The sequence below is a fragment of the Aspergillus glaucus genome, assembly GCF_001890805.1.
Source record: "Aspergillus glaucus CBS 516.65 unplaced genomic scaffold ASPGLscaffold_12, whole genome shotgun sequence".
Classification (NCBI taxonomy): domain Eukaryota; kingdom Fungi; phylum Ascomycota; class Eurotiomycetes; order Eurotiales; family Aspergillaceae; genus Aspergillus; species Aspergillus glaucus.
Window position 1 is genome coordinate 675,502 of NW_019170464.1, and position 27,388 is coordinate 702,889.

The window sequence follows — 27,388 nt, forward strand, 5'->3', positions numbered from 1 at the left end:
GTGGACAACGCGTCTTCCGGAACGCGCCTCTTTTTTCTTTGCGCCTTCAACCCGATCACTCTTACGCCATTTACTACTACTTATCGACTATTCGAATGGAAATGTCGCCGGAACCTGCAGTCGGGAGCGCTGACCGGCAATTACGCAGACGCAATGCCGAAGAACGAGCCCAGCAATGGATGACCAAGGGCGGCTTGGTCCGAGAGGATTCCGACGACGAGCTCGGCGACGAAGACCTCCCATGGGAGTGGGTATACGAGACGAACAATGACGATCACAAGAACACCGAAGAGAATGTCGAAGCGACGCCGTCTCGAAGACGCTCTGCACGACCGGCTGCGAAAAAAGGACCCAAGATTGTCGGCGCACGGATGGGCACGTTCGAATGCAGATTGGGTCAGGTTGTGTTGCTGAAGTCTCCAGAGCCTGGAAAGGACTGGGTCGGGATTATCACACAATTCACCGAGGAAGAAGATGAGGAGGAGGAGGAGATGGTCAAATCAGCCAACATTATGTGGTTTGCCTCGCCGGACGAATTCATGTCGACCAAGAACAAGAGGAGAACGGACGCATTGCCGAATGAACAATACTTGACGGCGGATTTTAATAGTAATCCATTGACATCGGTTAATGGGAAAGCTATGGTGATGTCGAAGGAGGTCTTTTATTCCAAGTATCCGAACGGCGTGGCCCCTAAGGGGAAAGAGGCATGGGCAGACTACAACAAGTGTATAGTCTGTCGACGAGGTGTCAATCAACTGCAGGGGAGATATACAGATGAGTTCAAGTGGGAAGATGTATATCGGGAGGATAAGATTTTTGATCTCATCGACATGATCAAGGATGGATTGAAGACGGCCAAAAAGCGCAAGACGGCCGATGATGATGTGAGTTCTGTTTCAGGTCCATTGGGAATGAGAGTACTAACTGCATCGTGATCAGTACGTTGATATGAAAGACGACGAAAATTTTGAGCCTGCCACTCCGAGGAAGAGACAAAAAACGGCTATTGGTGCCACACCGCAGTCGCGACGGCATAAGACCCTGACCACTCCCAGTAACAAACGGTACGAACAGTCATTGTCTGGTATCCCATGTGCAAAACTGACAAGTTTTGACAGAATCGTCGTCAAAAAGCCCCTCGAATTCACCCCTCTCGGTACTCGTGTCCTTGCGCCTACACATTTCGCGTCTCCGTATCGTCAAGCACGCAACGTCCTCCACGTCTCTACCGTTCCTGAATCACTACCCTGCCGAAAGACCGAATTCGATACTGTCTACAGCCATCTCAGCGGTGCGATTATGGAAGGAACCGGCACCTGTATCTACATTTCAGGAACACCGGGTACCGGAAAGACAGCAACTGTCCGCGAGGTTGTCGCACAGCTCAACACAGCCGTGCTTGCAGAGGAGATGGACGACTTTATATTCGTTGAGATAAACGGAATGAAGGTTACTGACCCTCATCAGTCCTATTCCTTGCTCTGGGAGGCATTGAAGGGTGACCGGGTATCTCCGTCGCATGCGCTTGACCTTCTTGAGAGAGAACTCTCTCACCCGTCCCCTCGACGAGTATCGTGCGTCGTCCTCATGGACGAACTCGATCAATTGGTTACAAAGAACCAATCTGTGATGTACAACTTCTTCAACTGGCCTGCACTCCGACACTCTCGCCTCATCGTCCTGGCCGTCGCAAACACCATGGACCTGCCCGAACGTACACTGAGCAACAAGATCTCCAGTCGTCTGGGCTTGACTCGTATCACATTTCCAGGATACAAACATACAGACCTGATGGAGATCATCACCACACGTCTAAGCAACGTGCCAGGAAACATCGTCGACCCAGACGCCATCCAATTCGCAAGCCGAAAAGTAGCAGCCGTCAGCGGCGACGCCCGACGCGCACTAGACATCTGCCGACGAGCCGTCGAAATCGCAGAACAAGCCTACGAAAGCACAACCGCCAAAGAAAACAACCCCGACATAGACGACACTGAATCCCTTCCCCCAACACCCAGCAAAACCCCCGCAAGAGCCAAGAAACGCCAACTCGCACCTGCCTCACCACAAAAACCCGCTCCAGCAGGCCCAACAAAGAACACAGCCGGCCGCGTCACAATCGCAACCATAAAACAAGCCATCCAAGAAGCAACCTCCACCCCCCTCCAACAATCCCTCCGCACCCTCCCCCTCTCCGCAAAACTCTTCCTCGCTGCGCTCCTCGCCCGCGTGAAACGCACCGGCATCTCCGAATCTACCTTCGGCGACATCCTCGACGAAGCGAAACGCCTCGCCGACGCTGCCGTCGCCGTAGCCGGCGCAGCGGGCGTTGGTATCCGTGAATTCCTCCTCGGTGGTTCCGGTGGTAGCGGCGCGCGCGTGAAGGCTATGGGGTTCGCGGCGATGGAGCTTATGAACTCTGGTATTCTGGCGTTGGAGAATAGTGCTGGGTCCAGGGGGGCGTTGGGAAATAATCTTATTCCGAATCGGGGGGATAGGAGTAGTAAAGTGAGGTTGAGGGTTGCGCCGGAGGATGTTAGGGCTGCGTTTCGGGAGGATGTAGAGGCGAAGGGGTTGGGGTTGGGGACTGAATAAGTGGTTAGGGTGGGATGTGTGTTGATGTATTAATCCATATAGAACTAGATTACTGTAATGATACCCTGTGTTTACTAGGTTTGATATTGCAAGATAGACACAGATGATGAGTATATTAGATTTATTTTCGAACCCGACAACCCAATACCATTGTTAACAAAATACAGAAACGCTAACTCCATGTAGTGCGTAAATAAACCTCTTATTCTACCAAACCAACCACGACTCAAGGGTATAAACGACAGACTAATACCTCTGTCTGCCCAGCGTAGGAGCCCAAGTAACAGGATGCGTCTCCGGCGTCGCCTCCTCATCCTGCTTCCACACCTTAATAGTCTTATCCGCCTCACCAGTAATCAACCGCAGCCCCGTCTTATCAAAAGTCGATGCCATAATTCCAGACTCCGCGTCCAACGAACCAGGCTGCGCCATGGTATCAATGGACTGGAACCGGTGGCCCGTCTTCCAGTCCCAGAAGGACATGGAGCCGTTGTCGCCGCCGGAGAAGAGCACGTTGTCCTCGTTTACGGCGAGGGAGTTGATGACGGCGTTTTGGCCCTCAAAGTTCTGCATGAAGGCCGCTTCTGGGCATTTCCATTGCTTGATGCTGCCTGTGCTGGCACTGGCGAAGGTGAATTCCGTTGGGTGGGTGGTGAGGCCGCGGACGCCCTTTTTGTGGTGGGTTAGGACGCCCATTGATTTGCCGGCGGCGAGGTCCCAGAGTCGGACGGTTGAGTCGAGGGAGCCGGAGATGATTTGTGGGTCGGCTTCTTGACATTTGATGTCCGCGACGGTACCCTTGTGGCCTGTGAGGACGTGGACGTTGCTTCGTGTACGCATGTCCCAGACTCTGGCGACACCGTCCCGGCCACCGGTGACCAGGAGGTCGAGACGGGGATGCAAAGCGAGCGTGTATACACCACTGAGATGACCGTGGTAGTGTCGGATAACCTTGTTCGTTTCCAAATCCCAGCACTTAACCATCTTATCCTCGCCACATGAGAACAGATACGGGTGTCGAGGCGACACAGCCAACCCTCTAACCGTCGAGATATGCCCCGTAAGCGTCAACCGCAGCTGCCCCGTCGCAAGATTCCAAATCTTAATCGTCCGATCACCAGCACCACTAGCAAACCACTCATTATTCGGTTCCACCGCCAAACTCCGCACCCATCCCAGATGTCCCGATATCACACGCATCAACTTCCACGGCGCGTGCCAATCCGGCTTCTGCTGTTTCGTCGCCGACGGCCTCTGAATCAAACTCTTCGGCATATCCTCACCACCAACGCCACCAGCAGTCGGACCGGGGGCCTTCTTCACAAGAGACATCGACGCGCCGCTTCCGTCCACGGGTGCTTGTGCTTGTGCTGTCGTCTTGGGACGCTTAGCTCGCCCGGCGGCGGCGGCCTTGGCTTGCTTCTCGGCGAGAGCCGGCGGTAGCTCCTTTATATCGTTGTATTCTGCTTTTCTGCGATATGAAGTACCGATCGAGCCGCCTGCGACGGAGGGTGTGACCATGAGGTAGTCGGAGCCGAAAAGTTCGGCGGTTCTCTTTGCGGAGGTGCGAACAGCTTCGTCGGCCGTCATGTTCGGGGGTACGATATCCATTTTGTGGATATGAGAATCGAGGTATCGAGTTAAGACGTCGAGGTTCGGAATAGAATCAATCGCCGTTATTCGATCGACCGGACGCAGCTAGACAGGTAGGCGTGTCGCGCCACTCAAACCCTGCGCGAAGGGTTGATAATAACAGACAAAGGTCTCAAAGACCACTTCCCCGCATTCGGATTGATGAAGAGATAAGCCCAGCGAAATAAAGCAATAGGAACGTGGTGGTAACAATTGTGTCGAGTCGGCGCGTTGATGCTGAGTCTTTTCAGTCGAAGTTGGAGCTTTGCTAGTTATGCGGAGGAAATTCACACCTAAGGAAACAAGGCCGCTACATCAGGTGTCGACAGTTTCCCCTCCGATCCGATCAACTCCACGGAGCTCTTATCACCAGTTGACAATCTAACCAGCAAAATGGAGTCTGATCGCAAGGACAAGTTCGCTATACACGAAGCCGCCCGGGAAGGGAACGGTACGTTATCCCCAATAGACACTGATCTTGTATGCTAATTGCTTGCAGTTCAAACCATCGAATCGCTTTTGAGCGTAAGCTCCCCGCATATCTAAACTTCGTCATCGAGCATTGATATGCTGGGTTTCAGATGCTGACTCTTGCGGCTATTAGGCTAATCCCAGGCTCGCAAGAACGAAAGACGACGATGACCGTCTTCCAATCCACTGGGCCGTGTCTTATAATCGGCTTCCTGTCGTGGAGCTACTAGTATCCCAGAAGAACTTCGATCCTGACGTTGAGGTAGCCACCATCCTTTCTCTAGGAGACTAGTTATGGATGAATGCTTACGCCTCGGACAGGATGGATCTGGTTGGACCCCACTCATGATCGCAGCTAGTCTGCGAGACGCCGAAGGAGACCCCATCATCGAACAGCTCCTGCAAAAAGAAGCCGACGTAAACGTCAAAAGCACATCCGGCCAGGTACATTCCATTTACCATCTTATGTAAAATCGTGGCTAACAAGCAACCCAGAATGCCCTCCACTTCGCAACCTCCAAAATCAACATCACAACCGTCCGCCTCCTCCTCACCAACAAATGCAGCGCCAGAGTAAAAGACAAACGCGGCCAACTCCCCCTCCACCGCGCCGCAGCCGTCGGCTCAGTGCCCATTATGAAGATGCTCCTCGAGGAAGGGAAGAGTCCTGTCAACGCGACAGATATGGATGGCTTGACGGCTTTGCATCATGCTGTTGCGGAGGGGCATGGGGATGCGGCTGTTTTCTTGCTTAAGGCTGGGGCGGAGGCTGATAAGAGGGACTCGGAGGGGAAATTGGCGATTGATTTGGTTCCTGATCAGAAGGTTGGTTCTTTTTGTCCTGTTTTTGTTGGGGTGAGAGGCTAATGCGTGACAGGTGCGGGAGTATATCTTGCAGACGGCTGAGAAGGAGGGCGTTGAACTTCCTTAAGTCAGCGTTGATCATTACGGCAGATTAAAAGAGAAACTGCTAGGAAAAAACTGTTTAGATACCCAAGACCACAAGGTCCACGTTTGAATTGTTCGATTAAATTTTTGATAAGAAACTAAAGTATGCTCTACATTCGTACATCAACACATGCCATCGTATAGTCGGAATTAAGCCCCGAAAAGCTATAGCGAAAAGGAAAATATGAAGCTTCTCACTTCATCGTACTATCAACCAACTCCCGATATATCTTCTTAAGATCAGTAATATCAGCCTGCAACTCTTCCACCTGCTCACTCTTCTCCCCCAGCATCTCCAGCGTAGTCAGATACCGCTGGTCCAACTCCTCCATTTGCGTTTGTAAGTCTTGAATACGAGCGTCAGTCTCTTTCTTCTGATCAGTCTCCCGCATCAAATCAACAACTTGCTTCCGGGCCTCGTCGCGCTGAGAGGTGATCCGGGCGAGTTCGTCTTTTGATGCGGCGCGCTCGCTTTCCAGCCGACGAACAGCGGCACTCATGCGTTCCACTAATTGGACGGATGGGCCGGCTCCGACGGTCGATTCGGAGATGATGTCGTTGATACCGCGGGACTGGGCCCCGTAGGCAGACGGCGTACCGAAGCCGCTCATCTCGTCCGGATCTAAGTTGATAGATGGCATTTCTGTGATAGGTTGGTTGTACAGACTGCCTGCAACCGGCGGAGAGAAGAGGCCTTGTGTCGAGGCGGGGAACGAGTTCTGTCGTGGTGGAGTGCCAATGTCTGGTGATGTGATGGGCATCACGGAGGAGCGGCGGCTGGTAGGTCGGGAGTCGGAGAAGGATCCCGGGGGATCGAGGGTCACTGCTTTGCGGTTAAATGTCACGGGGGATTCGTTTCGAGGAGACTGGAAGGCTGGTGCAGGGGGGATGATTTGCTCGCGCCATCTTGCGCGCTCGTCTTCGAGTTTCTGTGTCCATGTAGCTTCGTATGCTTTCTTTTGGTCGGTGAAGTCCTTCTGTGCTGCGGTAAGGCTGTCGGAGGCTTTCTGGAGCTTTTGTTCCAGCTTTTGCATTTCTAGGGTGCGTTCTTCGAGCTGGTTATCCAGGTCGTGCGCTGCTTCTTTGGCATTCTCGAGCTCCTCATCTGCCTTCTTGGCTTTGAGATTCTGCACACAAAATCAGTATATAGATCCAAGTGTCGAGAATAATGGATTGTGCTTACCACTTCCCGGACCTTTCTTCGCAGCTCTCCCTCTCGCTGCGCGACATCATCCCGCTCTCTCTCCAGATTCGCTAACCTCGACAGTAGTGAACCCTCAAGTGTCTGCCAGTTCTCACTGGCGACAGCATACTGCGTCTGCAAGGTTTCGATTTGCCGTAATAACTTGGCCTGGGATTCCCCTGCAGCTCCAGACGAAGCTTCTTCCGCCTTGGTGCGAAGGCTCTCCATCTTGCTTTCCAGAACCGACTGTTCGCCCTTCAGCTCGGTTTCAAGCATCCTGGCCCTTCCTTTCTCTTGGTCGACCTTCTCCTTGAGATCATTGATCTCTCTATTTAACTTCTCTTCATTCAGGTCGTGCTCGGTCTTGGCGTTCGTGAGCTCCTCCTCCAGCTGACTTGTTCGTCGTTTCTCCTGCTCAAGAGCGTCTGACTGAGCCTTGGATTCAGCAGTCTCGGCGCGGGCAACAGCTCGCGCAAGCTGTCCCTTCATTTCTTGAATGGTCTCGTTCAATGCATTCCGTTCGGACTTGACAGCCTCCAGATCCCGAGATGCTTTGGTATGAGAGGCCAGTGAGTCGTTGGCCCTCTTCTCGGCCGCCTCGGCACGCTGGGCCCTAGCCTCAGCATTGGACAGATCTGTTTCCAGCTTTTCTGTCTTCTTCTTTGCCTCCATTTGGCTCTTCGAGTTCTCGATAAGCTGTAGCCGAAGCTTCTTGAGCGCGGTTCTATGATCCATTTCCGACTTTGAAAGCTTCTGTCCTTCTTCAAGCAACAGCGCAATCTTCTCATCTTTCTCTCGAAGCTGTTTTTCAACGCTTCCAGATTCAGCGGATGCCGCTGCCTGTTTGGCAGACTCTGCAGCATCATTTGCCAGATATTTGAGCTTGGATTGCAATGCGTCTATCCGTTCGATATATCCATGCGTCTCCTCCTGCCATTGAGATTCGGCGGCCTTGTGCTCGGCCTGCAATTGTGCGATTGTAGTTTCGTCACCACTGCATCCTTGCGTTGGTATCTCCAGAGAGCTTTCTGTAGCGCTTCGTGCTGTTTCCTTGGACGCACGGGCACTCTGAGGCTCGTCGCTTTCCCGCTTAGTAGCATCATCGATTGACGGTCTGGTATCTGTCGACTCTTCAATTGCAGGCTTATCCGCAGCTGAGGCGACCTCTTTCGCATCTTGCGACGACATAGCGGACTCTTCGCTGCTTCTACCCGGTTTTGGTACAGTCGATGAGGCCTCTGCCTGAGTAGAGCTCTTGGGTTGTTCATCCACATCTACCGCCGGGGAAGCGCGGCCAGAATCAATATCCACGCTTGGACGCACATCGGTACTTGGTCTTGGACTGGCGGCTGGGGACGAGGCTGCGCTGGCGGAAGACTGAGAGGTGCGGTTCCCGGGCGTATTCGATTTGTTGACCATAGCACGAGCAAGGCGTTCCTGGAGACGGTCGTTTTTGCGCGCGCTGGATGAGCTTCGTGAGACTAGTATGAGATACCACCATTAGCCATGCGATGCGACAGGTACCTGAATGGTATAAGCGCCATACCCCCTCCATTCTGTTGTCCCTGGACCTGCGCAGCAGCGTTCTTAGATTGCATCTGCTGTATCTGCTTCTGTTCCTCCTCTTCAGACAGTATCAGATCCAATTTGGATTCTACCCCAGCCACGGCCTGTTGTAGAAACGAGCCGACTTTCCATTTCGGCTTGGAGCCTTGTGGGTTCTGCGCCATGGTGTATGACCGTATCGCTTTGTCCGATTATTCCGTTGTGTTGGTATCTTCTTCCCTGCGAATTGAGGACTCCAGCTACCTTCTCAGCAGCAAGATGTCTATTTTCATTTCATCAAAGGTAGTAGTTGTAGATTCGAATTATGCGAGCTTGTCGTCACCAGGCGGGACAAGGCAGACTCGTAAGAGAAACGAGGGTGTGAAACAACAAGAGCGTCGTCGCCCGTAATTTAAAGAAAACGAACGAAATGAACAGGATTAGCCATTCGAAGATAGCGTGTAGAGAGCGTGCGTGTAATAGTCAAGAGGAATAATCATCGGCCAGGCTTGCGCGTTTTCCGCTCCGGGAGGCTAATCTCTTGGCGTGGGGACTGGGCCGACGGCGGACAACTGAACGTTCCATCATATCAGGGTAACTGTCATTCCTCCGTTGCTTGCTACGGAGTACTCCCCAATCGCAACAGTACAACCTGACAATTTGGAAAAGGACCCGTGTCAACAATGTCGCTGGAACCGCCAACGTATCTCAGTTCCCTGCAGAACAACATCCGCGCCCGTCCTATCCCATGGGAGGGAGCTGTCCGAGCTGGTAACATCACCGACGACCACCTGAAGAAGATCAAGGCCGTGGACAAGGTTCGCAAGGAGCAGCGACGTCAGACTGTTGATGGAGATCTTCAGGGATATGTCAGCTTGTTTGCTGGGGGTGGAGATGGAAAGAGTGTCCTGGACTCGGCGTCGAAGAGGACCGATATTGTACAGTACATCCTGGTGTTGGCGGTGGACTTGATTACCGGTATGATCTTGAATTGATGCATTGTTTGGTTGCTATGGAGGAAGGATACTAAGACAGAGTTCTTTATTGCAGATGCCCCGTCACTCGCTTCTGCGCTGATTGCGCACGCCGACCCCTACAAGCCATTCCTCCCGCTCCTCCGCCATTCTACGAACGCTGAAGATCCCATTCCGCTGCTCACCTCAACATTCCTGACGAACCTCGTGTCTACAAGCTTAGTGTCGTCATCGAAACCCGCTGCCAGAGATGACGAGGCGCTTCCTCAGCTCTACGCTTATCTCTCCACCCTGGTCCGGAATCAAGATAGCGGATTGCAAGACATTGGAGTCCAGGAATACTCTGCATTGCTTCGAACAGCAAGGGCAAGAGAGCTCTTCTGGAACCAGGGAAAGGATACCGTGGAGCCGTTGTTCGAGATCCTCCGTGCCGCCGCTGGAGCAAAGGACAATGGATCAAGCACGGCTGGTGGCAGCAGTGTACGGGCCATTGAGCCCGGTCTTGCCGGTGGTGTTGGGATTCAGCTTCTGTACCGCGTGTTGCTAGTCTTGTGGCAATTAAGTTTCGAAGCTGAACTGGTTGGCGACGATCTCCAATCGTATGTATTCTCCGTGGGAAGAGCATATTCAGTGCTGACAAACGCAGTGATCATGAACTCATCCAACTTTACACACAACTGTTGCGAGTGTCGCCCAAGGAGAAGACAACGCGACTTCTTCTGGCAACCCTTCACAACCTCCTCTCCGAGAACCAAACCACCCTGCTTCCCGTCGCAGCGTTTGTCCGCTTACCCGCCCTCCTAACTAACCTTTCTAGCCGTCACTTGACCGACGAGGATCTCCTCGAGGACCTCAGGTCCCTATCCAGCATGCTCGATGAGTACACCAAGACGCAGACCACATTCGATCAATACGCAGCCGAGTTGCAATCGGGCCACCTCCGTTGGTCGCCGCCGCATCGGAACCCCACATTCTGGAGAGACAATGCGCGTCGGATCTTGGACGAGAGCAACGGCGCCTATCCTAAGAAGCTTGCAGAGATCCTTGCCAAGCCTTGGGACAACGACAAGCAAGTGCTGGCGATCGGGTGCAATGACGTGGGCCAACTGGTGAAGGTGCTGCCAGAGCGGCGGAACCAGCTCGAGAGGTTGGGGCTCAAGACTCGCGTGATGGAACTGATGGCCGACAAAGATGAATCGGTACGGTGGGAGAGTCTGCGAGCCGTCGGGGAATGGCTCCGTTATACCTTTGATAACTAATGTCTTTGCTTTCTGTTTGTGTTCTGGGTTTGTTATGCGTGTGATTTGAAATGAATACTATTCTTTGGTTGCATTTATTATGTGTTGTCCAGCGTATTATGCCTTTGCTTATCTTGATCTGTGTATTTGTGGATAGGGCAACGATGTTTTTCTTTCTAATTAGCCAGTCTGATATATGTTAGAGCATACCTTCAATGGATATCCAATACTCTGTTCTCCAACAGTAGATCCAAAAGTCACTGCCAATCGGCTCTACGTCAGTCCCGCCACCGAGAGGAGAAGCGAACCATATTCTCCAAGCCAATTCCTCGGCACCCGGACGATTGAGTTTCTCATATTTTCTTCATTTTCAGTCTCTCTTTCAACATTGACAACACTATCATTTACCTTATTACTATCCTTGATATATCTATCTCTACGCTCGTTATCTCAAAACCGCGCCCTCCGAACAATTTCTAAAGTCCGCAACCTCCGATCTGCAGTCCCCCGAGAAAAATCCCCGCAAAATACATCTCACTGCAATAAAAGGACGGAGGCTACGGACCACCTATGTCTCGGTCGTTCACGGGATGCAAAAGATGTAAGGCGCGACGTCAAAAATGTGACGAGCAGAGGCCAGTCTGCAGTCGATGTCAGACGGCGGGTGCGCAGTGTCGGTATGCGATGCAGCTGCAATGGGGAGGACGGGCGTTTTCGCGGTCGAGGTTTGGGGCTTGTGTGGGGGATGGGATGCAAAAGTTTGGTTTGTCACACCCTCTATCCTTGGGGATATATGTTGTTGAGTGACGGAGTGCTGACTGCTGGTAGAATACTCCCCCGGGGAATTTATATATACCACCAACGGCAACGCCAACACCATCGTGAAATCGTCACCTACCTCTCCCACAGATAACCACCTCCTAACACGACCGGTCGATCCCTTCTCGTCGCTATCCTCAGAACAAAAATCCCTCCTCCACCACTTCATCCACGATGCCTCCCAAATCACCGCCTGTCACTCAGGAATGCAGACAGATATCTGCAAAATGCTCATACCCATGGCCCTCCAAACCCCCTCCCTCCTCTACGCAACAACAGCCCTCTCCGCGATCCACCTGCAAGCGGTAAACAATCGATCAGAAACGGTCAAGTCAGCGCCCGAAATTGCACGCTTCATGGCCCTCAGCCTGGAACATTTCCGAAACGAATTGCAGAATCCCAGTACGCGGGGGTCAGATGCGCTTCTTGCTACGGCGAGGACGTTGTGTCTTGCGGAGATTCACTCGGGGGCTATTCATCCGAACTCGTGGCGGGCGCATATTGAGGGGGCGAGGGCGTTGATGGGGACGACAGCGGCGCGACAGCGGCAGGGAGGAGGGGGAGAGGCAGAGGGGTTCCGGTGGTATTTGGATCGGTGGTATCGGTCGATTGTGTCGCTTACTGCGTTGACGGGGAATGGGCCGCCGATTGGGGGTGTTACTGATCAGGCTGAGTTGCCTGCGGCGCAGCCTGAGGGTTCTTCGCCGGATTATCTGGATGATTACTGGGGTTTCACTGTGCATTTGTCTGCGATATTCCGGGGGATTGGTGCAGCTGCTTGGAGACGGCATCAGAGCCGGAGTCTCCAAGATGGAAGCGAGGAAGTCAGTGTCCAGAATGAAGCATCGGCTCTGGAATCCTCGGTACACCAATTGATGGACCGGGAAGCCGGGACTGTACCCACGTTCTACCCCGGTATAGTGGAGGGACTATCAGTAGAATCTATTCGAGAATTCATCCTCTGCAACGAAGCATTCCAGCACAGCGCATTGATCCAGATCCGCCGTCGCCTACGAAAAACCCCGACCTCATCATCCGCCGTGCAAGCATCCGTCAAGCGCATCCTTGAATGCACAGCAGAAATCGGTCCATCATCCGGACTGAGTCCGTGGGTGATGTTAACAACACCGTTATTTATCGCTGGATGCGAAGCACGAGGAGACGATCGCGAGAAGGTACGAGGATTACTCGCGTTGCTGCACGATACGATCCGTGTACCGAATGTGCTGCAGTCATTAAAGTTTCTAGAGCAATATTGGACGAATCAGATGGACGAGGAGGAAGACTGGAGTCATTATTTGGATCGGATGAGGTTTGATTTTATCCCGTATTGAACTGGTTTGAATCATGCGTTTGCCATTGTTACGAGCCAGGATGTGCTATGTATGCTATGTATGGTCGTTTGGAGTCTATATTTGGGTTTTACGTGCTATGTATATATTTGGAGTTTTATAGGATAGGCTTACTATGTATATTTGTGTTCTATTATTATCTGCTGGCTTGCGTGCAGTTATATATTCCTAGGGCTGGTCTAGGCCAATATTCTGTTTGAAATATACATATGTGGCCACAGCACAGACCACGGAGTAGATATACAAACTAGGACCATCTCTAGGCCAGTTTACAAGTACTCCGGAGTAAATACAAATACAGAGTACAAATAGCACAGACTGTCAATAACACCGGGACATAAATCCGGATCACACAGTGTGAACAGAACACCTTTGTGTGAAATCACACACTGACATGCATTAGCTATTGCTTTTCCGAGTTTATTTGAAGTGACAGTGACAGGGGATGATACGGAATATACATTGGCTGGACGGAGTGGAAAGTACGGAGCGGAATCTTCAGATAGACAGAAGTACGTACTTTGTCCCGTCCAATATCTCCAGTCCCTTGCAGACCCCTGAGTTTGTTTATCGGGCAAGCAGGTACAGTACAGATACTCTGCAAGTACAAGACTTCATGTCTTAGAACTGAATATTCTGCTCCCTTCCAGTCCATCAATCCATACACATATTGCACTGAAGACATGTGCCCTACGCACTCGATATGTAGCCGTCCCCATAGGGTAAGTACCCCACGACGTTATCAATCTCACGAGTCCGAGCTTCAGTGCAGGGACCCCTGAGCTGTCTGCAGGCCGTGTTGAAGGGCTACTGTAATAGGGATGCTCGGAGGGGACCGAGATCTACACGCGCTGTACAGAGTACTGTGTGCTCTGCGTGCGAGTAGAGTACAGAGTATATACAGGTAGGTGTGTCCATGGGTCAATTGGTTGTACCGTGGTTATGTGAATTCTATCTGGTCTTGGAATTGGTGTTTCCATGGCGTTAATAGTAACTTTGGCTGGTAGTTGTTTGCATTCAAATGTGCTACTATGCTGGAGACCCCCCTGAAATGTGGGTCGGATCGGCGGCAGTAGTAAATGCGGTACAGAGTAGAGGAATATCGTGATGGCAGAGTGTACAGAGTACAGGACAGATAGAATGAGCGGGAGTACAGAGTACAGGTAGAATAGAACATACAAGAAAAAGAGAAGAGATAATACATGTAGAGTCTATACAAACAGATAGTAATACTATACTTGTAGAAGGGAAGTACTGTACTATGGACAGTGCATTAAGTGTAGACCTCCACACTCCGGACCGTCTCCAACTCCTTTTCGGTAGGCTCTTTATCTTCTCTAACTCTAACTACGACACACTCATTCTACTACGTACTCTACTCTCACTTACTCAATACACTTTGGATCATCCTCCCTGACTGCTGACTATCTTTGCCAATCCATGCGCTGCCAATGATTCCCCCAGACGGTCCAGTGCGACCTTCCTCTCCTGTTGTGTCGCTCCAGACTATCACTCCCTCTTCTCCTTCACCAACCTCCTCTCCCTCTTCTAGCTACTCACCACATCCCCCGGTCTCGAGAAAACCCTTACCGGATAATGCTGCTACGTCAGCAGCCTCTTCTTTTCCTTCTGTCTCATATTCTCCCTCTGCTCCAATAACGTCCTCTTCTGCGCCTCTCGCTGCTCCTCCTCCTCCGCCGCCCCCTCCGCCTCCGGGCGAAACGCCGCGCGAATACCCTCATCTTCAACCTCCAATTGCATTTGCTGAAGATCCCTCTCTGGGTCCTCTGTCCCCTGCTTCGCTGGCTTCCTCTGCTTCCTCGTTGGTCGATGAGGACTCCCTTCTTGTGCCAAGGGACCTGGATCGGTACGTTATGTTTGGGTTTCGTTCTTTATCCGCCGGGGCTTTGTCTGCCTCGTGCTTTATTCTGGCCTCTTCTTTTACTTTTCGATATTGATTCTTGTCTTTTCCCTCTCCTTTCTCATCCTAAACTTTATCTACTAGCGACCAATTGCTCATTACTGACGTGTGTGCTCTGGTAGACTCCCCCATCGTGGTCCCTCCACAGACAATACTCCCTCCGCACCCGCTACGGAGCACGACGTTGACTACGGCTCACAATTTTCGAATGGGATCCAATTCCACAGCCGTCTCGTCAGCGAACCCTTCATCCCCGTGCTCCCCTCCCCGCCAGCAGGCCATCACCGCGACCAGCCCGCGATGGCCCTGCACCCGCCCGAAAACAACCGCCCTCCTCCCCTCCGTATAGATTCCGCCGGTGCGCGGAGCTCATCCGCCAACTCCTTCGATTCTAAACAACAACCAAAAACCCCCGGGAGGAAAATTAGCTCCTTCTTTGGCTGGAAAGGCCCCACCTCTCCCGGCGCCGAATCCTCGAGTACAGAAATATCAGACGCGGGCCGGTCCCCGCTTGCTTCACCCATGCCGCCCTCTCTTCCAAGCGCCTCCTTCTCCATCACACCCTCTACCACCGTTCCCCTCGATAACTCCAAACCCGCCCGCAATGGCTCCCTCAGCAGTGCCACGATTCTTGACACCAAGGTCTCCGAGCTGGAAAATGAATTGCGTGAAATCAGCTCCGAGTTGGCAGGCTCCATTCGCCGCGAGATGGAGCTCGAGGATCTCGTCGAGAGACTCCAGTCGGAAATGCCACTCGACGTCACAAATCGGCGCACAAGTGACTACTTCTCCGACTCCGGGACCAGTTCCACCATCCGCTATCCTCATGATTCTGGCCGTTCGGAGGATCTGGAGAAGTTTCGCCGGTCCGCTGAGCAAGAACGCGCACAGCTCAAGGTCGACCTTTCACAGAAATGGCAAGAAGAGCGGTCAAAACGACTGGCTACTGAATCGCATGTCCAGATACTAGAAAGCCAGGTTCAGCAGGTAAGTTTTCGCATTGACTTATCGACGTGAAAGCATCAATGGCTAACTGTCATAGCTTCGCCGTGAAAGAGTCAATCTCTCAGATTTGTCCTCTCGAAACCGCGAGCTGGAAGGTACGGTGGACTCCACTCGTCGAAAGCTTGCCGAGGAGCGACAGATCAAAGACAACTTTGAGGATCTTCTAACCGCCATGCGGGTGGAACTTGAGCAACTCCGGAACGAACGAGACCATCTCCGCGACGAAGTAGTCCCGCAGATCTCAGGTGGCACCCACAAGCCTCCATCGTCGTCGGCTGACCCGTCCGAAATCGAACGTCTGATGGGAGAAATCGAGGCGCTGAAGATCGAAAACGCTTCGTTGGCTCAGCTCCAAAGCGGTCGGTTCGCATCTATCGCCGAAGAGGATGATGGTCGGTCCTCGCGGGGAAGGACCTCGGGCTTGGGTATCAGCATGTCGCGCTCGAACTCGCTCGCTCGCATGCACACCAAGCCTTCCCGGCCCAGTTCGCTCTCCCGGTCGAATTCGTTCTCGGGCAAGGAGCGTGACACTCGCGAGAATTTGGCTGATCGCATGAATGACGTTGAGGCGCAGCGTGATGCGCTCCACCAGACCTTGCGGAACTTGCTTGCGCGCCAATCGGTCCAGGCCCGGGAGTACGAAAAGCGTTCTCGGATGCTGGAGATGGAGCTGGCGCGTGCACAGGAAGCAGGGTCCCCGCGCAGACTGGGTTACGAACGAGACGTCCGTAACCTGCGCGAAGAGGTCAACGACCTCCGTCAACGGGCCGAGGATGCCCTGGAGCAAAAGTGGCAGTGCGAAAAGGGTCTGGCAGGTCTCAAGATGGACCTGGATCGCGCAGAGCAGGAAACTTCTTCGTTGCGCGAGCTGCTGCAGGAGCACGACGTTTCCCTGTTTGAGAATTCGGGAGTAGCGGCCGAAGGACGCGACGGATTTGCCGAAGTCCTGGCGACTACTTCCTCTCTCGAGTCCGCCTATGAGCAATTGCAGGCCGACCGTGACCAGGTTGTCGCCCAGTCGCCAGTGGAGGCGACCGGCGAATTGGCGGAATCGCTCAACCGGACGGAGGCACTGACGACTCATGTGCGGAAGCAGCTGGAGTCCAACAGCACTTTGCGTCGCCGTCTGGCCGAGGCCATTGGCCAGGGTGAGAAGGATCAGCAGGTGTCTGCTGCCCGGATCAACGAGCTGCAATCGCAGCTCAAGTCGCTAGAGGACATGCTCCTGACAGCGCAGCAACTCTCCGAGGAGGAGATGGCCAAGCACGAAGACGAGATCCGTCAGTTGGAAGACAACCACAGCGACCAGCTCCAGCGCATGAAGAACGGATCTCGCAGCCCTGCGGCCCTCTCCCCGCGGCCGCCACAGTCGCCTTTCTTTGGCTCTCGCTCTCCTCGTCTGGATAAGACTACCAGCGGCAATGGAGTTCCATTGACGGAGATTGTCCAGCCGGAGATGCTGGCCAAACGGGTCCGGGAGCTCGAGCGACTCCTGCGCAACGCTGACATGGAGATGGAAGAAGTGGTTGGACGGATGAACCGGGCGCAGATTGATGTGGCTGAGCTGCAGTCGGATAGGTATGTTCCTTTTCCTCGTCTTTATTGTCAAGAATTGACGCTAACGAAAAACAGAGACGAGGCACTCCGTCAAACCCGGAAACTCCAGTCTGAAATCCTGGCCGAGCGCGAGCTGTTCAAGACTCTGTTGAGTCAGTAATTAATCATACCCTCTTGTATCAGCTTTGTATATTTATACCATCACGATGAGTGTCTGGCGTTTTTGGTTGATGATTCAGGGCCCAATTGTGGATATCCAGGCCTGATTGACATAACAATGTGGATGACTACTACTGTATATAGATAATCATAATTGTGCGATGTCTCTTTGATTTGTGCAGAGGTGTACTCTGTACAGAGGTAGTAGATGCATGTGACGGATATAGATAATCCCTTCCGCGGTTTGTTTGTTTTGCATCGACTGCCGCTGATTACTGCCGTACTTTCGGTATTCAACATTCAACGTTCTACAAAGAAACCAAGAAGTCAAGAATGAAAGACTTCTATTAAAAGAAGATAGCTATTCCTGCAAGACAGAGACAGACTCAAAAAACAATCTTCCACATCACACTCCCCAACTACCACATCTACGCAATACAGAGTCATCACTCAACATGGACTTCATACCAGGTACGCTACCCAACCACTTCCCTCTACACAACAAACCTATTCGGATACGATCAAGGTATACTAACAGAAAAACAGAATACCTCCACCCTCTCCTAATCAACAACCCCTTCCTCGCCAACCTAACCACCACCCCCGAAATCCTCACCACACACCTCACAACCGTCCGCACGACCTACCTCGACCCCTACTTCCTAACCCCCCTCTCCTCGCTCCTGACCTCTTCAACGCCGGACCTCGTTTCCGTCTTTCTCTTGCTCCTCATTCTATTCCTCTCGCTGAAGATCCTGGACTATACGCGGCGCATGGTGCTGTTTTGGGTGTGGTTGGTTTTTAGGGTTGTTTTTTGGGGAGTCATACTTGCTGTTGGGTACTGGGTGTATAGTGTGGGTGTTGAGAGGGCGGGGGTTGAGGTTGGAAGGGCTTTGGGGTTGGCGAAGGGGGTTTGGGAGGAGTTTGAGAGGGGGGTTGATGGGGGGGGTGCACCTGGTGGGCAGGGTTTTGGGCAGTATGGGAGGGAGTTATGATCTTGAGGGGCGTGAGGGAGTTTGGAGGAAGTTATAGTCTGTGGACTGCCGTTTGCTACGAGAGCGAAGATTGTGGTTTACGGATAATGGTTGGTTGAGTTGGAAGGAAGGATTGGAATGGTATACTTGACTGCGGTCATGATTATGTTGCTATGTGTTATGCTATGGCTGAGCGGATGCATCTTAGATACATGGGTGTTAATAGCATGGGTATCTTCTTTTCGGAATGGTTTCCTGCGCCGGTCGGTAGCGGTGTGTTTGCTGGGTTTCAGCTGACCGGTGTCCGACGACTGTGACGGCGTGGTGCGAGTGTAACTCGTAGATAAGACATTCTGTTCTCGATTGGTGGTGGTCAGGTTTCTCGGGAAGTCGACGTTACTCATCCCCATCCTCCAGATCGAATTCCTGCTCATCCTTGGGCTCCTTTGGTTCCTGCGCCTCGTGATACTGAATAGCATCATCGATATGGCTCAATATGCCCGCAACACTATCCTCGTCCTGCGCATCTAGCCGTAAGAACGAAACCATACTAAAATCATCAATCAACTGTGCAACGGCCCGATTCAGCTGCTGGAACGACCCCCCGCTCATCAACGCATCCTTCGACAAGGGATCACCCGCCGCGTCCTCGCCGACCTCACCACCCTCACTATCCTGCAGCAACTGCACATCCACATTCGTAAACCTCTTCAACTCCTTGCGCGAGATCATATCGCGCACCTGGTCCATCTTACTCAAGATATTGATATGCGGCATCTCCAGCATCAACATGGACGACATGGCACTCAGCGTGCCCGCGAAGAACTTCGCCTTATCAACCACGAACGTACTCTCGAGCAAATACGTCGCGCAAAGAGAGATATTCAACGGCCCCTGCCTGCTCAGAAACTGCACCAGCGACGGCAACAGCGGCACATGCGTATACAGCTCGATCTGCCCCGGCATGTCGAAGATGATCAAGTACTCCTCGCTGAGCGGGTCCAGCGCCTCTGATAGGAAATCCAGATTTTGTAAAAGGAACTCGAAGCAGTAGATTAGGCCGCCGTTGGGGCCCAGTTCCAGCTCCTCCATTACATCTTCGAGGGTGATGAGTTCGCGGATGTCTAGGTCTGGCTCGTAGGCGAAAGTTTCGGCGGCTGGGTCGAGGTTGACGTAGAAGCAGCTGCGGCGGGTGGTTTGGAGGTGTTGAATTAGGGCACTGCAGAAGGTGCTTTTGCCGGCTCCTGCCGGGCCCATCACTAATGCGCCGAATTTGGACATTATCCCTTGTTTCTTGGACTTTTATAGAATCGATATTGCAGCGTATCTAAGCTCGTGTAAGCTCGGCAAGTAAAAATGCCGCCCACTTTTTCTGCCAGGTCACACCGCCCGGAATCGCGCCATCGTGCATTTTCGGCCCGCATTAATTGAATATCCCGTTCCCCGCCTGGTTTTTCTCCTCTTCCCCTCTCTCTCTCTTCTTTTTCTCTCCTTTTCTCACGCTCGTCTTACTCTCTTTCCCTATCCATATTCTCCTCTCCGTACTCTCTTTCCCGTACATTCGGTCATTCTCAGTCACAATGGGCTCCGTCGCACCCAAGAACAACTTCCTCTTCACCTCCGAGTCGGTGGGTGAGGGTCACCCCGATAAGATGGCGTGCGTATCTGTTCTCTGTCCTCTATACGAACAATTGAGCTGACATTGAGTAGTGACCAGGTGTCCGATGCCATTCTCGACGCCTGCTTAGCTGAGGACCCTCTCTCCAAGGTAGGATTGATCGCTATCAGTAATCTTACATCGGACCAATCAATTAACTGTGCGGCTTCAGGTTGCTTGTGAGACTGCCACCAAGACTGGTAAGTGGTTTATCACTCAATTGCACGTGCATGTACCTTGTGGATCATGTACTGATAAGCGCAGGTATGGTTATGGTTTTCGGTGAAATCACCACCAAGGCCAACCTTGATTACCAGAAAATCATCCGTGGCGCCATCAAGGACATTGGCTTCGACTCCTCCGACAAGGGTTTCGACTACAAGACCTGCAATGTCTTGGTTGCCATTGAGCAGCAGTCTCCTGACATTGCTCAGGGTCTTCACTACGATGAAGCCCTCGAGAAGCTCGGTGCTGGTGACCAGGGTATCATGTTCGGTTATGCTTCCGACGAGACCCCTGAGCTCCTGCCCTTGACCATCTTGCTGTCTCACAAGCTCAACCACGCCATGAAGGAGGCCCGTCTTGACGGCACCATCCCCTGGGTTCTCCCTGACACCAAGACCCAGGTCACCATCGAGTACGCCCACGACAACGGTGCTGTCAAGCCCGTGCGTGTGGACACTGTTGTCATCTCCGCCCAGCACTCTGACGATGTCTCCACCGAGGAGATCCGTGCTACCCTCAAGGAGAAGGTCATCAAGAAGGTCATCCCCAACGAGCTCCTCGATGACCGCACCGTCTACCACTTGCAGCCCTCTGGCCGCTTCGTCATCGGTGGTCCCCAGGGTGACGCCGGTCTGACCGGCCGTAAAATCATCGTCGACACCTACGGTGGCTGGGGTGCTCACGGTGGTGGTGCTTTCTCCGGCAAGGACTACTCCAAGGTCGACCGTTCCGCCGCTTACGTCGCCCGTTGGATCGCCAAGTCTCTCGTCAGCGCTAAGCTCGCTCGTCGTGCCCTTGTCCAGCTCTCGTACGCCATTGGTGTCGCTGACCCTCTCTCGATCTTTGTTGAGACCTACGGTACCTCCGACAAGTCCTCGGAGGAGCTGGTCGACATCATCCGCAACAACTTCGACCTGCGTCCCGGTGTCATTGTCAAGGAGCTTGACCTTGCCAAGCCCATCTACGCCGCGACCGCCAGGAACGGTCACTTCACCAACCAGGAGTTCTCCTGGGAGAAGCCCAAGGCTCTCAAGTTCTAAGCGTGTGCCACTTAATCTGAGTGTGGCCGCGTAAAAAGAACTGTACTTTTTAATACCTGCCATTTTTTTCTTTCTTTCACGAATGTGATGATGTAATTTTTTACGCTTTGTTTTCAACAACTCAAAGCACGGTTATAGACATATAAAAAGCCTTGTCTTGGATTTTATGTTGTCTGTTTTTTGTGAGTTGTATTTTCTTTTGTTTGTTTGCATTGTTATCTTTGCAACGAGATGGGTTTGGCGAAGATGAATTCAACATGATACCACTGGCATTGGATGGGAAGGGATGTTTCGGCGTTTCTAGGAGCGACTGTCTTCAACATGTCTCCTACACATCGTCTATATAGGCGGTACAAGTTAGATATCGGCTGTTGGAAGGTATCTTAGGAGAAGCTGCTAAATTAAACATTAGCATCACTGCAGTTCATCAGTAGTTGGCGCCTCGCAAGTAGTCTTATCATCGTATTGAAGTCCAGTATGGAGTAGCCTAGGACACAATGCACCGTATACACTCTTTGTCCTGATATGCATAGTCGACTGTCTAATTGAAACAATTGGCTACAGTACTGCATCTTTATTCCCGCAGCTTGCGTACATCAACCCCTGGAACTTAGCAGAAGTACCACCCCACCGCGCAAAGATGAGAAGTATACAGCAATTCCAGGCGCAATTACAGTGAAACTGAATAGACATGAATGTCCTCGTAGTACTATATTCTATTCGAGCCCGAGAATTTAGAGTTAAAAAAAATAGCGATGGCGTGCTCAATCAACACCGACAGCATCAACCCCGCGATCAGCGCCCCGCTGTCAGAGGCCACGGTACCGTTGTAGAATTTTATCTCAGGACTCCTGCTGCATTCTCCCTCTCTTCCTTCAACAACCACCACCACAAAAATGGCTACGTATGTCCCCTACCCATATGCAAGCAATGAAGAAGCAAAAGCACTAACAAACCAGAAACATCACCTACCACGCCAGCGCCCTCGCCCGCCAAGAGCGCAGCACCCTGCGCAACCAACGCGGCCTAACAATCTGGCTAACCGGCCTCTCCGCGTCCGGCAAATCCACCATCGCCGTCGAACTCGAGCGCCAACTCCTCCACGACCGCGGCGTCCACGCCTACCGCCTCGACGGCGACAACATCCGTTTCGGCCTCAACAAGGACCTGGGCTTCTCCGAGAAGGACCGCAACGAGAACATCCGCCGCATCGCCGAAGTCGCCAAGCTCTTCGCCGACAGCGCCTCGATCGCAATCACCTCGTTCATCTCGCCCTACAGGATGGACCGGGATACTGCGCGCGCGCTGCACGAGGTGGCCACGCCTGGCGAGGAGAGCGGATTGCCGTTCGTCGAGGTGCATGTTGATGTGCCTGTTGAGGTTGCGGAGAAGAGAGATCCGAAGGGGTTGTATAAGAAGGCGAGGGAGGGGGTGATTAAGGAGTTTACGGGGATTAGTGCGCCGTATGAGGAGCCGTTGAAGCCGGAGGTGCGGATTGTGAATGATGATCAGAAGCCCGTGCAGGAGGCTGTTAGGGAGATTATTGCTTATTTGGATGAGCAGGGGTATTTGCCTAAGAAGGAGTAAGTTTGTACTCTATGAATACTCCGTAGTTAGGTAGATGGATCGTGTGGAATACAACATGTATATATGTTGATTTTTGTACTTCGTAGACTGGCATTGTACGATTAGACACATGCAATTATGCATGCAGCAATAACTCAATTAATTGAGCAAATTGAATGCACTCTGTCTGGGTGGTACTCCGTGCTTTACACGGAGCGGACAAGCTAGAATAGTCTATAATACACAATAACCAGCAAAATTCTCAGATGGCCGCTTAGCTCAATGGTAGAGTGTTGCTCTCCTATGATCACAGATTGTATGGGCTCCAAGCATTGGTTGCGGGTTCGAGTCCCGTGGTGGTCGGCCTTTTTTTGTTTTTTTGACTGACAAATTTATTTATCTTTTTTTTTTTTCTTATTTGGTCCAGCATTGAATAAATGAGGGAGTTTCTTCTATGTACATTATGCTCTGGCAAGACTAATCACCTTCTTCGCCGCATCTTCGAAACTATCGAATGCGTGGAGAGAAAGTCCACTTTCAGCGATCTATACAAGTCAGTATCACACCCTATAACCAACGCAAAGCAGAGAAAACCCCCCAAAAAAACTAAATAAATAAATAAAAATAAGGGGGGCATACCATCCTCTGCCCAGCCTCCTCATTCGTCCCCCTCAACCGAACCACGACAGGAACCTTCAGCCCCAAATCCCGAAACGCAAGTATAATCCCCTCAGCAATCATATCGCACCGCGTCAATCCGCCAAAGATGTTAACGAAGATTGCTTTGACGCGCGGGTCTGAGGTGATTATCTGGAATGAGGATTTGACGGTCTGCGAGGTCGCTTTGCCGCCTGTGTCGAGGAAGTTGGCGCAGGCGCCGCCGTGGATTGTTAGGGCGTCGACGGTGTTCATGGCTAGGCCGGCGCCGTTGACTATTGTTTGTTAGATATATCTTGCTTATGGGGAATGGGTGAGGGTGATGTACCTAGTGTGCCGATGCTCCCTTCGCCGTCGAGTCTGGTGATGGTTAGTTCACACCATTTGTTAGAGAAGGACATGGGAAGGAACGTACTTCACATAAACAATCCCATCCTTCTCAGCAACAACCTCCTCAGGAACCTCCTCCTCCTTATCCCGTAGTTTATGAACCTCCTCTTGCCGTCCGGCACTCCGATGCGCAGCATCATCGAATCCAAACCGCGCATCACATACCTCCAATTTCCCATCCGCAGAAGGATGCACCTTAACCTCTAACGAAAACGCCTCTTTTTCCTGGAAAATCTTCCACAACCCTTGCGCGAGGGTAACTAGTTGAGGATGCGCCGTTTCAGGAAGACCCAGGTTTGAAGCAATTTCTCCGATAACCGAGTTTTGAGTGTTTCTTAGGTCTGTGGTTGTGTATGGGAAGGGGAATTTGCAGGATTTTGCTGGGTCGAAGTCTGGTGTCGGGGAGGCGATGAAGCAGGGTGATAGGGCTGTTCTGTCGACGGTGAGGGAGAGGGAGAATTTGGATTTGGATTCTGATTCGGAGAGTGGTGTCTCGCGGACTGTGAGGGCTTTTTGGTTTAGTATGTCGAGGGCTTGGAAAGGTTTTATGTAGAGCGAGCGGGTCTGGATTTTCTGGGGGTGTGATAGATTGGGACTGGTATGGTGTGTTAGTGTGGTTCGTCTCATGGTATGGAGGCCTCGCTTTTGGTTGATGGCTGAGCTGGGGTTGGCCTGTATTCGTCAGTATATTCTTGTTGATTTGGCAGAGGGATGCATACAGCCACCCTGCGACCCAGAAGAGATCTCATTCCCTCGCCAAACTTCTCCGGGTGATTGACCATGGTCACGCCAACACGTTTCAGAGCCTGATACTTAGCTCTCGCATCAGGCTCACCAGGAGCTGCCCAAGCACCAGCATGACCCATGATGCGTCCAGGAGGAGCTTCCAAGCCACCGATGAGAGCCATTATCGGTCTGCATGCGTTAGTACTGTCATCAGCCAGATCAATAAGCAGTACATACTTATGATTTGCGCAGCGCCGCTGATAATCCTGAATCCACTCCGCAGCATCCATCTCCGCCGTGCCACCAATTTCCCCAACGACAATGATACCCTCTGTGTCAGGATCATTCTCAAAGATCTTCAGGGCATCCACGAAATTCGTCCCCGCTAACACATCACCACCCATACTTATGCACAGGCTCTGTCCCAGACCGGCACGTGTAGTGGAAGCCACCGTTTCATAGCTTAGAGTCCCCGATTTAGCAACAATGCCTACATTACCCGGCGCAAAGCAGGGTAACGGCTGGAACCCTATGCGGCATTTTCCAATGGCCGAGATAATGCCGGGACAGTTTGCACCGACTAGTCTGGTTTTGGATTGTGTTTGGAGCATAGAGTGGATCTACAATATTAGTATACCAATTGCAGATATATATAGAGAAGATGGCCTACCCGCAATATATCATGAATAGGCACATGCTCAGCTACAGCCACGACGAGCGGGATTTCCGCTTCGATGGCTTCTTCGATTGCCTGGGCAGTTTGGTTTCCGGGGACGTAGATGGCCGATGCGTCTGGTTTGGCTTTTTGCTGGGCCTGTTTTCATTAACATGGCACTCTCGCTTAGGTTGTAGACAAGGAGAGTACGTACTGCCCGGACTGACGGGAACACGGGTAGTCCCAGATGCTCGCTTTCAACACCTGGTTTCACGCCCCCGACGATCTTGGTACCCCAGGCTAGGGATTCTTTGACGTTTGCGGTGGCCTGTTATGGTTTAGTATACATTATGGACTGCTCTTCAACTAGGTGGTCATGTACCTGTCTACCTATAATCCATCGTCAGTACAATTACATGCAGTTCATCTGGGCACTTACCTGTAAACCCCTGAAACAAAACCCTCGTATGCGCTCCAATCTTTAAATTAGGAAGGGTATCCGCATAACTGGGCCTCCACGAAGACGTGGAGAAGCGACGGCTTGGCTTCAGTGTATGCCGCAGGGGCATCCGCGCGGGTAATGCATGAAATCCAACCATTACTATTGCTATCCTCTCAGATCAATTGTATCTCATTCAAAACACATCCAGAATCACATTGAGTTGTAGAAGTACTGGCTGTCGGAGACCGGCATCGGAACATCCGCCAACCTCTCCGCACTTCTTTTTCCGAGGCATAACATGAATGGGTGTCTGTATATAGGCGTTATGAACAGTCCCAGTCATCTACTGCTTATGCACATACATTGCTCATCGCGTGGATCGCCAAGAAGGAGAACCAAATATATCCCAATCTCTAGAATTCAAAAATAGAAACAGTAACCAGAAAAATCAATGATTCTGGACGTTCTAGAACGGCTCAACACGAATCGTCATTTAAAACAGAGGCAGACTCCAACTGCGGGCGGGGTTTGGTTTTCTCTCCACTGACGACATTAACTTGTACAGATTGTGCTACTATCGTCCGAGATACAGATACTGAATACAACAGAAATATATATATTGTTGAAATGGCTACTAAATCCACGCCAGTTAAGGGTATGTTAATGGATTACCCTTCACCTACCTTGGCCTGCATCTAACAACCCGAACAGACTCGGAGCTCCAATCCTCCCTCCGCCAACTCTCCCTCAACGACGAAGGTTCTATCAAAGACACCTCTCGCCCAACCCCAACCCAAACCCCAAAGCCAAAACTCCCCGATGTGAAAACAACAAAAAGCAAGGCTGAAGAGGTCGCAGACTCCTGGGAAGACGAAGCCGATTCCGACGCGGACTCCGGACCACCAACCCCCACAGCTCCTACAAGCTCAAGTACCCAGAAAACAACGAAGTTGGATACCGGGTTGGATAACGATAACGACAACGAGAATTACAACGACCAAGAAGGACCCCGCGACCCCCCACCAACCCCAATCTCCCCGCAGATATCACAGCAGCAGCAATCCTGGCCTACCCCAGGCGGACGCGAAGCCCCCGTCACCCCGGCATATGGAAACCCCTCTGGCACATCGCTGCGATCCGCGGGTCCAGCGCGTCGACCCGAGAAACAGACTGCTGTAGCGGGGAGGATGATAGCAGGGGCGTTGGGGATCCGGGCGCCGAAGAGGACGGAGGAGCAGAGGGCTTATGATCGGTCTGTGAAGGAGCAGGAGATTAGGAGGAGGAATCGGGAGAAGGAGGAGGCTGCTAAGGCGAGGGAGGAGGAGGAGAGGGCTAAGGCTGCGGTTTGGGATGGTTGATTTTTTGGTTACAGTTCTTGTATATGTAGTTATGAGAGTGTACTTTAAGTGATTATGTATATTTTGCTTGTGCTTGGGAACTTCTAAGTTTCTGAATCGATGGTCCAGCTATGCGTTGAATTTCCAGAATAGCTAGAGTGTGTCAACTGTTACTGCATATCGCTCTAGAGAACCAGACTTGATGAACGTAAATAGGGCCTCTGACCCGAGTAGAACAGAATCAATCGTAACCCGTAAGCATCTCATTCTTGCACAGTAGCAACCGCTTTAAACAGTGCTTTTGAAGCTAGATAAAA

The 27,388-nt window shown here is 52.0% G+C and overlaps 12 protein-coding genes and 1 non-coding gene across 13 annotated transcripts; 9 read left to right on the top strand and 4 right to left on the bottom strand.

Moving 5' to 3' along the window:
* Nucleotides 1-101: 101 nt before the first annotated feature.
* Nucleotides 102-2,598, top strand: ASPGLDRAFT_127978 (origin recognition complex subunit 1; the record flags this gene model as incomplete). Its single annotated transcript, XM_022540757.1, has 3 exons — nt 102-887; nt 943-1,067; nt 1,122-2,598. The coding sequence occupies 3 exons, from the start codon at nt 102-104 to the stop codon at nt 2,596-2,598; spliced, it is 2,388 nt and encodes a 795-aa protein (XP_022400275.1).
* Nucleotides 2,599-2,682: 84 nt separating this feature from the next.
* On the bottom strand, nt 2,683-4,550 carry ASPGLDRAFT_413626 (WD40 repeat domain-containing protein). Its single transcript, XM_022545392.1, has 2 exons — nt 4,524-4,550; nt 2,683-4,467 (listed from the first exon to the last, which is right to left on the bottom strand). Exon 2 carries the CDS (start codon nt 4,207-4,209, stop codon nt 2,845-2,847), a length of 1,365 nt encoding a protein of 454 aa, XP_022400276.1. The 5' UTR covers nt 4,210-4,467; nt 4,524-4,550; the 3' UTR covers nt 2,683-2,844.
* Nucleotides 4,476-6,218, top strand: ASPGLDRAFT_413792 (ankyrin repeat domain-containing protein). Its single transcript, XM_022545397.1, has 8 exons — nt 4,476-4,681; nt 4,730-4,755; nt 4,835-4,963; nt 5,023-5,145; nt 5,197-5,426; nt 5,470-5,526; nt 5,579-5,595; nt 5,651-6,218. The coding sequence occupies exons 1-8, from the start codon at nt 4,624-4,626 to the stop codon at nt 5,749-5,751; spliced, it is 741 nt and encodes a 246-aa protein (XP_022400277.1). The 5' UTR covers nt 4,476-4,623; the 3' UTR covers nt 5,752-6,218.
* Nucleotides 5,844-8,562, bottom strand: ASPGLDRAFT_128371 (M protein repeat protein; the record flags this gene model as incomplete). Its single annotated transcript, XM_022540792.1, has 3 exons — nt 5,844-6,776; nt 6,833-8,313; nt 8,379-8,562. 3 exons carry the CDS (start codon nt 8,560-8,562, stop codon nt 5,844-5,846), a joined length of 2,598 nt encoding a protein of 865 aa, XP_022400278.1.
* A 419-nt stretch (nt 8,563-8,981) lies between these two features.
* ASPGLDRAFT_48139 (H(+)-transporting V1 sector ATPase subunit H) lies at nt 8,982-10,830 on the top strand. The gene is made up of 3 exons (XM_022546833.1): nt 8,982-9,355; nt 9,428-9,950; nt 9,998-10,830. Exons 1-3 carry the CDS (start codon nt 9,061-9,063, stop codon nt 10,608-10,610), a joined length of 1,431 nt encoding a protein of 476 aa, XP_022400279.1. The 5' UTR covers nt 8,982-9,060; the 3' UTR covers nt 10,611-10,830.
* Nucleotides 10,831-11,159: 329 nt separating this feature from the next.
* Nucleotides 11,160-17,403, top strand: ASPGLDRAFT_67179 (uncharacterized protein; the record flags this gene model as incomplete). Its single annotated transcript, XM_022549101.1, has 6 exons — nt 11,160-11,352; nt 11,418-12,720; nt 13,482; nt 14,859-15,668; nt 15,724-17,264; nt 17,319-17,403. The coding sequence occupies 6 exons, from the start codon at nt 11,160-11,162 to the stop codon at nt 17,401-17,403; spliced, it is 3,933 nt and encodes a 1,310-aa protein (XP_022400280.1).
* Nucleotides 17,404-17,574: 171 nt separating this feature from the next.
* On the top strand, nt 17,575-18,585 carry ASPGLDRAFT_414125 (Apq12 family protein). The gene has a single exon (XM_022545403.1). The coding sequence runs from the start codon at nt 17,858-17,860 to the stop codon at nt 18,395-18,397; it is 540 nt and encodes a 179-aa protein (XP_022400281.1). The 5' UTR covers nt 17,575-17,857; the 3' UTR covers nt 18,398-18,585.
* A 187-nt stretch (nt 18,586-18,772) lies between these two features.
* On the bottom strand, nt 18,773-19,657 carry ASPGLDRAFT_128156 (putative signal sequence-binding GTPase GPN3; the record flags this gene model as incomplete). The annotated part of the gene is made up of 1 exon (XM_022540770.1): nt 18,773-19,657. One exon carries the CDS (start codon nt 19,655-19,657, stop codon nt 18,773-18,775), a length of 885 nt encoding a protein of 294 aa, XP_022400282.1.
* Nucleotides 19,658-19,876: 219 nt separating this feature from the next.
* On the top strand, nt 19,877-21,613 carry ASPGLDRAFT_48148 (S-adenosylmethionine synthetase). The gene is made up of 4 exons (XM_022546834.1): nt 19,877-20,033; nt 20,087-20,144; nt 20,206-20,233; nt 20,298-21,613. Exons 1-4 carry the CDS (start codon nt 19,957-19,959, stop codon nt 21,296-21,298), a joined length of 1,164 nt encoding a protein of 387 aa, XP_022400283.1. The 5' UTR covers nt 19,877-19,956; the 3' UTR covers nt 21,299-21,613.
* Nucleotides 21,614-22,178: 565 nt separating this feature from the next.
* On the top strand, nt 22,179-22,885 carry ASPGLDRAFT_173079 (adenylyl-sulfate kinase; the record flags this gene model as incomplete). The annotated part of the gene is made up of 2 exons (XM_022542783.1): nt 22,179-22,202; nt 22,258-22,885. Exons 1-2 carry the CDS (start codon nt 22,195-22,197, stop codon nt 22,883-22,885), a joined length of 636 nt encoding a protein of 211 aa, XP_022400284.1. The 5' UTR covers nt 22,179-22,194.
* Nucleotides 22,886-23,132: 247 nt separating this feature from the next.
* Nucleotides 23,133-23,227, top strand: ASPGLDRAFT_t100. Its single transcript has one exon. It is a non-coding gene; the product is annotated as a tRNA-Arg (tRNA).
* Nucleotides 23,228-23,285: 58 nt separating this feature from the next.
* On the bottom strand, nt 23,286-25,982 carry ASPGLDRAFT_48149 (putative succinyl-CoA synthetase subunit alpha). Its single transcript, XM_022546835.1, has 9 exons — nt 25,728-25,982; nt 25,507-25,624; nt 25,310-25,451; nt 24,875-25,259; nt 24,631-24,826; nt 23,937-24,583; nt 23,850-23,881; nt 23,504-23,796; nt 23,286-23,409 (listed from the first exon to the last, which is right to left on the bottom strand). Exons 1-9 carry the CDS (start codon nt 25,889-25,891, stop codon nt 23,326-23,328), a joined length of 2,061 nt encoding a protein of 686 aa, XP_022400285.1. The 5' UTR covers nt 25,892-25,982; the 3' UTR covers nt 23,286-23,325.
* A 293-nt stretch (nt 25,983-26,275) lies between these two features.
* ASPGLDRAFT_416026 (uncharacterized protein) lies at nt 26,276-27,353 on the top strand. The gene is made up of 3 exons (XM_022545446.1): nt 26,276-26,389; nt 26,446-26,700; nt 26,758-27,353. Exons 1-3 carry the CDS (start codon nt 26,362-26,364, stop codon nt 27,090-27,092), a joined length of 618 nt encoding a protein of 205 aa, XP_022400286.1. The 5' UTR covers nt 26,276-26,361; the 3' UTR covers nt 27,093-27,353.
* Nucleotides 27,354-27,388: the final 35 nt, after the last annotated feature.